The following is an 8,762-nucleotide window of genomic DNA, read 5'->3' on the forward strand; positions in this document are numbered from 1 at the left end:
AGCATAATAATTTACCGAACAAATCTATTTTTATGAAAAATACAGTCGCTCGGACCTGCACTATGCGGTCTAGATGTCCACGGTTTTTAAAACCTGCAAAAGCAAATAATTTATTGCATGCTTTTTTTTAACATTTCAAACTTCTTACATTTGCAATTCTGCAACATCATCCAAAATATGTATAGATAGGCACCCTTAACTCATTATTCACCCAAGATTTTGTATTTTCTTAAATTAGACAGCCAAAAAATGCGATGCTAAAAAATATTGAGTAAATTAAGATGCCATGTGGCAGTCTAAAATTAATTTTTAATTATGTGCATGACGTTCAGGGGGAATTTTCACACGAATTAATTGAGAAATGAAATAAGATGAAACTGTTCTGCCTAGATTGCGAAAACGGCCTGTTTACAACCGGGACACGGGTGATTCAAACGGCCGTACAATGGAATTTAAGCGCATTTGCCGGGAGTCTGGGGCGAGCTTCCAAAATTTTGTAACAAAGTTGCTGATAAAGGCACAACTTCTAATGTCGATAACAGAAATTTTACTCTCGCGTGGCCTTATGTAAATCTATTTAACTAGCATCTAAGGTCTTCAGATGCTGTGGAAAAAATCAAAAAACAATTTTGTTGTCGTTTCCAAGCGCAACAAACGTAAATAAGACGAGACGGTAAATGTCGAGTCAAAAAGTGACCTAGCTAACAGGTCGGCTATAACGTTATATAGAGTTTTTCACCTAATCAAACTTATATGTTACGAAAGCCCAAGGATTATACTTTCTATTTTTTAAAGTTCCATACTGCTTTCAGTTTTTTTCTGAAAAATATTTGTCATCAAAGTTGAACAAAATTCAAATTTTTAAAATGGTGGCACAGACAGGAAAAAAAGCTTATGGTCATGAAATGTGAAACTTTATGTTTGCAAAAAGCTTTTGACTAAGTTAAAAAATATAATTGGAAAGGCAACGATTAAACTGGTTACATAATATTATTTTTTAGAATAATTATAGCTATAGAATGGCAGAACATACAGATCTAACCAAACTTTGTCGCATATGTGGAAATATTTTGAATGGAAGAGTTTCCTATCTTGTAAAGGAAAACCTTTCTGGCCTTCAGTCAGCATTTCAGGAGGACTTTGAGCAAGATGTAAACAAAATACATCCACCAAAATTTTGTAATAAATGTTACTGCACAATGCAAAATTGTAATTTGCGGGGCACAAAAACATCAAAATGCCCAGTAAGATGGAAAGAAGGCAGTGCATCAAATTTCTCGAAAATTAAATCTAAAGGGGGACGGCCTATAAAATCTAAAAAAGGTGGAAGGCCGAAAAAAACCATTGAGCCAGAATTGATGACACCCAACGACATTTTAAAGCTAAGTCCGTCTAAGCCTGTACCGACAATTATTGAAAAATGCATGACACATTTGGTTGGTATCAAAATTAAACAGTCAAAACTACCGAATCAAACAATTCAATTTGCTACAAAAGGACCACAGGTATATAAATAAACATTTAGAATATACATATTTTTCTGCATTTACCTGAAAATTATTCATATTTCTACTATATATATATATATTATATATCTAACAAAGACTAAAAATAAAAAACATTTCTTTATTTTAGCCAATAACGGTTACACCGATCAGCATGCCAAGAAAGTTATCAAATGAAAGTAGTAAAAGAAGCTTATCTGATCGGAGCAAAACAGCTAAAAATATAATCAACATGATTTCAGGAAATTCAAATGATGCATTTGTGAAACAAACAGCTGCGATCATGAAAAAATGTGACAAGGAGCAGCGAAAACAAATAATCGCAGAAATCCATCATGTCTCCATTCCAGCTGAGACTGCTGCCGCCATGAAAGCCACCTTGAATTTGCCATGGAACCTTATGCGAAATATTTCCCGATGGCTTGCCACTTTTGACATCAAACTTGCATCTGAAAAAACAACAAGACAGGTTGCAGACAAGTGGATAGGGAAAGGGCTTGTTGCTGAGCTAGCTCCTCTAACTCGAAAATTTAGTAGTAGTAATAAGCAGCTTGTTGTAGATCCCAAGCCTTGGGTATACCTTTACAATGTTGTAGGTCATATATTAAACCGGTTAACAGAACTGAGTAAAAATAATCAATTAGTTCATCACTCATTTATACCGGATGATGAAATACATGTTAAAATTGGTGGTGACCATGGTGATAACAGTTTCAAAATGAGCTATCAAGTGGCAAATATTAGAAACCCTAATCGCAAAGAAAATACGACCATCTTCAGCATATTTGAGGCAAAGGATTCCGTGACAAATTTAAGAATCTGCTTAGAAAGATTTAAACCACAAATTAGGATTCTACAAAAACAGAAGTGGAATAATTTGAAGATCCGTCTCTTTATGTATGGAGATTACGAGTATTTATGTGCTATGTATGGAATTAGTGGGGCAAATGGTAATGACATGTTTTATTAAATTAAAATAAATATCAAATTTCACATTAAGGAAAAACAAAAATAGCTTCAAAAGTTCCTTCTTTGGGCACATATCACTTCAGATTCCTTAAAAAAATTATGTGTATATTATATATCAATAATACAATGTGTCTTATATAAAATAAAATCTATCTATAAAATTACCTTAGTGTTTTAAATTTTACAGGCCGTCACTGTTGTCTCTGGTGCAGCATAAAGACTGACCAACTTTGCATCCCAAAATTTATTCGTGGATCTTTTCCAAAACGTAGCTTGGACAGTTTGAACACAAACCTGCAGCGATTTCGTGACAATGGATCGTTAGTGAAAAACGCCAAACACTATCAAAATGTGATACATGATTGCTTCTTTAACATCCCCCTAGAACAAGTAAGTATAATGTACTTCATGCAATGTTATGAAAATTCAGCAAACCTATTTTTTATTACTTTTTATATAGGTGGCTATACCAGGGCTCCACCTAACACTTGGGATATATTTAAAAATGTTCAACAACTTGGAAAGCTACTGTCAAGAAGTTGATTTAAGAATTGCCACAATTCATGCTCAAACTACTGATGGTGAAATTAATATTAAATTTGCAGAGTTTATGGCAAATATGAGAATTTTAATGTATGTACACCTTACTAGATTTTTATTATTATTAATACTACTTCCAATCATATCTTGGGCTGCATTTCTTTATAACATATCTATATATATATGTATATATATATGTATATATTTAGCAATTTACAAAATGAGTCAAAAGAATTGGAGGACGAGTATGATAACCAGCAGGAACATATGAACTGGATGGTTATATCTAAACAAATTACCAAGGATGAGTTTGAAAAAAACTACAAACCAGAGTTGGATAACTTAGAATTTGAACTGAAGGAGAAACATAGAAGCATAAAAGCATTCAAAGAAAAGTACCAATTGGAAATTGGATCTGGTCCTTGCGTATCATCCCTAGACGATACACTGCAGGAGCTTGGTGTTGAGAGGCAGGCGTACCACGGAAAAAGCTTTATTGGCAACCATTGTCATAAAATGCTCAAGGTTAGATTTATTTTTGCAATTTATAAAAATTTTCGTTTACTTTATCTTGTTTCAATACAATGCTATACAATTTGTATTGAAACAAGATAAAGTAAACGAAAAATATGAAATTGTATTATGCATAAGTATAATTTCACAAATTGGTTTACAACAAACAGTAGACAATATTATAGGATGGCAACATAAAGTATTTATGTGATCGTATTCCTGAAATTGTACAGAATCAATGTGATGATCAAGTTTTATATCTGGAGTGTCAAGAAACATGCAAGAAGTTTGAACAACTGTTCAAGCTGTATGGTTCGTGTCACTCAATATTCAATTCTTCATGTATTATGACCCAAGAAATGTTATCAAATTTAGGTAAAATATGCAAGTTTGATTTTTATGAAATGCTTAAAAGTAGAAAAGTCAATTTATAAAATTTGTTTAACCAACTTTTAGAGACATCTATCAATCAGTTCATGTGTTATTTAAGAGTTAATTGGCCTTCAATATACATCAGTCCAAAGCTGCACATACTAGAAGACCATGTATTGGATTTTGTAAACAAGTGGAGAACGGGCTTAGGTTTTTATGGTGAACAAGGTGGAGAATCTATTCACCACGATTTGCATCGTATGAGAATAAATTATTCAAACATCAAAAACCCAGTTGACAGGCTCAAATACATTATGAAACAGCACCTTTTGACAACAAATCCAGAAGCTCAAGACTTGAAGCCAGCAGCTAAAAAGCGTAAATTTACAAAAGGCGAGGAAGAGTAGTGACAGAATTTTCTACTAGCTGTTAAGTGGATGTGACTGTATTTTGTCGCCTACCTAGCATGTATATATATAAATATTTTATGTTAACCAACCTTGTGTTAACCAGTTTCTAGCAAATTTATAACACAGTAATGCCACATTGGCTTAGTTAAACGATATTGAAGCTTTCATACGTATTTGATAGTTATCGTGAAACTGTGAAAAATATGCCTACTTCAAAAGTCATTTTCTGATTAAAAAAAACTGAAAGCACTTCAAAGTTGTATTTTTCTCTTAGGGCCATGTGTCCTTGATGTAAAATAACTTTTCTACAGCCCTAGAAAACTCTGAATAACAAGTTAATTACCTTGACGTTAGCAACGTAACGCAAATAAGCAAAAATCTTGATTTTTTCTTTCATCTACTTGAGTAGTCTTGTTCCTCGTACCTAGCTCCACTACAACAAAAATGTTTCGCTGAGCCTCTTCGTTGACTTATCACATGTTCGTTTACGGCTAAATTAGATCTATTGGAATATTAGATGGGAGGATAACAATAGATTTAAACTTGCTCTTGGTTTGTTTTGACTACGTAGTTTGATGCCGGCCGCCATTATTCCTCCACGGATGTCGTTAAAAACCCGCGCATGCGCTAACTCTTAGATTCCGCTTCGAACCACCCGTGGGGACAGCCGGATTATGTACGCATGGTCCGATTATGTTTTTTTAGCCCTGATTAGGTCGTAGCGACCGGTTTATGAACGCTAATATAGAGATAGAGAAATGTTACTTCTAGCACAAAATGTGTAATGGGGTTATTGAAAATCGTCCCCGGCTGCTCGAGTATACACCAGATCGGCTCAAGACGCGAGACATGCGCTACAATATATGTCCAGTATGTAGCTTCGGACCTTGTTAAAAAACCGTATAAAATGGTACTTTGTTACTGGTGCTCTGTAGAACTATGCGACATCATCAGATACCTCATGGATACAACCCTCCACAGGTGAGTACAACAAAATCCGGCTTTTTTCATGTGATGGAAAACATGGCTGCCCATGTGAGGGATGGTCGTGAGTACATATACGAGGGTTACTTTTGTGGGGATGCATGCTGCCTTGCTTATGTGGAAGAGCGGCAGGTGTATGACAGCGTGTATGAATATCGTTGTGGTTGTTGAAAAGGCGTTATAAAGGAAGGCCTGCCCCAGATTGGAGACGCCTGAAAAGATTTGGGGGCGATTTGACACAAAAGGAATTCCTACACTTAATTGACGGTTAATAATAAAATGTGTATCAACTGTCAATATAGTTTGAAAAGTATGATTTTCATGACCTTCCTTACCGCTATCGGTCTATCCCTACCACTTGTAACCCTAGCATACGTATAAGAGGAGAAAGACGGTCTAATGAACGGTGAATTAAAGATTTGGAGGCCCGCCTTGACTTGCTAATAAATGAATGAGCATTGCGACAACTGTGAAAGGGTACTCGATCCATATGACAAATGTACCTGCGGACGTAGGTTCGTGGTAGGTGGTAAAATGCTATGCTGGTACTGCTATCACGAATATATCACATATAATGGGGGTGGTTGCGTATGTACGATGACATGCAATGCTCTGCAATCGTTCATATACAATAAACAGAATGCTGAAATTTGAAAACGAGCTTGTTAAATCTAATATATTCTACAATTTTGCTGCTACCTTCACAAACATCGAAGATATTAATATAGAATACTTGACGGTAACGGATCCTATGCCTGCCAATGGAGGCAAGGACAAACGATATGTGGTAGGGTACCATACACAAGACACTGAAAATCTGGTCCCCGAATGGGGTTACTAAATATAACGCCAATGCATCACCGGCAATGAGCCTGGATTTTGAGGACTATCCGGATTGCGTTGCTAAATATTGTCAAATATGGTCAAAGGTTGAGGAGTTGATATCCGAGCAATTAACGACAGAGCTTGTAAAAAAGGATCGTTATGTGAATGCTAAGCTCCAATATTACAAGGACACAATTACCACCAAGTTCTATGGTATGCTGGTACCCTACGATGAGCCCTGCCATGCCAGCGCTATTTTGGCCTTTTCGTCTGTATACGTACAAGGTAAAAACCACTACCCCAGACACACATCACAGAATGTCGATATAAAGACTTTAAAAAGGAGTGGTTACTAAGTGAAGATTAACAAACCATATATTTTATAGGCTCCGTATGACCTATAAAATGTATACAAAATTAAGGCCTATATTCGGGTGGGGACTCTACATAGTGCTTGCATATTGCACAGATTGAAGTTTTCTTAAAATTTGTCTTTCCCCTCCTCCCTAACCTTGGCAACCCACTGGACACGCTCCTGTTCGTTGATAACATTTACAATCCTGTTAAACCTTTGCCGCAGTTGTTCCTTGAGCAACATGTATCTTTCTTTTTCACGGCTAATCAGGCTATACTCATGGTCGCTGATTATACCATTTTCCATTGCCTTTGCTGATCAGATCTACAATCAAGTTTCGTTTCGCCTCCGCAAGCAGCCTTATACCCTCATGTTTTTTGGATTTAACACGTAGACGTTTTGAAGCGTTCCGAAGACCGGCTTACCCTATTCCTGCGGCAATTGCGAGCCCCCCCCCCATGGCACAGGCTAAGGGTACTCCCAAACCCGAGGCCATAGCTCCAATGCCAAGCCCCGACGTAATTACAGATACACCAAGCAGTCAATGGTCGTACATCCTGACCCACGTGTTGTGCATCTTGAATTTTTTCGCCAAACTATTCCTCTCCTTTAGTTCATCCCGGAGATGTTGTTCAATTTTTCTTCAATCTTCTTGAGCCTAAAAACCTGTCCCTCATCCTGATCGGAGCCTTGCGCGGGTGCACTCGGTAAGCTCAGATAGAGTTTAGTTATATCAGTCATTTATTCTATGAGAATTCACATGGTTATATTAAAAAACGTGACGTTCTTCTCATGATGGTAGACGTCCGTTAGCATAAATTCCAGACGGTCCGTGGACCCCTTTAGTGGAAGGTATACAAGACTGTCAAAGGTCCGGGTTAACATATCTCCCCAGGTGTTTAACTCCTTGGTGGGAAGCAAGGCCAGAATTTAGATTTTTTACCATCCAAAAGACAGTCGCCCTCATCCAACTGCGGGCAAACGAGCCTAAGCCTATGGTAAATATCGGTTCTATATATGATATCGTAGTCACCCTTTGTGTAATATGTTTTTGCGGGGTCATAGGGTAGTCCCAAAAGCTCTTGCAATTGTCTACCGATCACCACCGTATGCCTGTCACTGACACGGAGCCTACAGTATGCATTTTTTAAAACAAATAGTGATATCTTTCCCTCTGCCTGGCTGTTTACAATAACCGCGGTATCCTCGATCTTAAACAGGCCATTTATAATCTCAATTCGAGTCACCCTCTGGTCAGGTCCTACTTTACGTATAGTGATATCATTGTTGCTATATAGGTTCAGCCAGGCAGGTCTGATACATTTAAGGGCAATGCAAGTGCCCAAGGTAGTCTTCGAATATAGTAGGTTTATCGATATCGGTGATGTACACTTGTTTTATTCCCTTTCTTCTAACAAGAAAAGGAATGAACATATACCAATACAATCACTCGGCAAAGTATAAAAGTAACAGGGGAGAATGGCTACTTGGTGTTACAAATTTGGAGCACCAGGACCTCTACGTGAGTACTGAGTTGCATATTCCTATGGTATTCCTGGAGTTCACGAAGTACGCCATTAAGGTCCCAACGACCTATCTCAATGACCATGTTAGTGTGGGGTGGAAAGGGCAAGCGTTGGATTACTGGAATATTCAGGTCAATTTCACCACCCATTGCGCACCAACAGCCCTAGGCATCTGTACCAAGTACATGACGGGCTCGGTACCTCTTTTAAACTCCATCTTCAAATTCCATGTCTATTACCACATGCGTCGCATCCTAGCAAGAATGAAGGTCCCCATGCCGTATGATGATGGTTTTGAACAATACAAAAACCCATACTCGAGGTCCGGATATGCCCAAATATGTAGGGAATACGGTGCAGATCCAAAAATTCTATACAAATTTAAGGCTGTCATGTCGTCGTTGACAGATGGTAGGTGGTGGCCCCAAGTGGACGGTGATTGGGCCAAGTTTATTATGCCAACAAGCCAAGGTCTAACGTCGGAGGGTCTGACGAAGCTGAGTGAGAGTATTTGCGTCTATGTAGTCCTTTTGCTGGGGTCTCAGGCAGGTGCGAAAGCATCCCTGATTGGCTCCAGACAACTATACGGCAAGACAAATTCTGGTACAAAAATTTGAAGCTATGGTCCAAAGGCAAGAAAATGTAAGCCACGACATCACTGAATTCCAGAAGTTACTGAAATATGCCAGGACTCCAGTGAACTTCACTGTAATGCACCATGTGTACATGCTGCCATCCAACATGAACCTGCGTATAGGTAAAA

General features: G+C 37.8%; 2 protein-coding genes across 2 annotated transcripts; both read left to right on the forward strand.

The window, feature by feature from the left end:
• Positions 1-1,019: 1,019 nt before the first annotated feature.
• Positions 1,020-2,959, forward strand: LOC130648250 (uncharacterized). The gene is made up of 4 exons (XM_057454290.1): positions 1,020-1,505; positions 1,636-2,455; positions 2,662-2,875; positions 2,935-2,959. Exons 1-4 carry the CDS (start codon positions 1,020-1,022, stop codon positions 2,957-2,959), a joined length of 1,545 nt encoding a protein of 514 aa, XP_057310273.1.
• LOC130647853 (uncharacterized) lies at positions 2,918-4,754 on the forward strand. Its single transcript, XM_057453842.1, has 4 exons — positions 2,918-3,107; positions 3,224-3,539; positions 3,713-3,902; positions 3,984-4,754. The coding sequence occupies exons 1-4, from the start codon at positions 2,980-2,982 to the stop codon at positions 4,304-4,306; spliced, it is 957 nt and encodes a 318-aa protein (XP_057309825.1). The 5' UTR covers positions 2,918-2,979; the 3' UTR covers positions 4,307-4,754.
• Positions 4,755-8,762: the final 4,008 nt, after the last annotated feature.

This window comes from Hydractinia symbiolongicarpus, chromosome 6 (genome assembly GCF_029227915.1).
Source record: "Hydractinia symbiolongicarpus strain clone_291-10 chromosome 6, HSymV2.1, whole genome shotgun sequence".
NCBI classification, from domain to species: domain Eukaryota; kingdom Metazoa; phylum Cnidaria; class Hydrozoa; order Anthoathecata; family Hydractiniidae; genus Hydractinia; species Hydractinia symbiolongicarpus.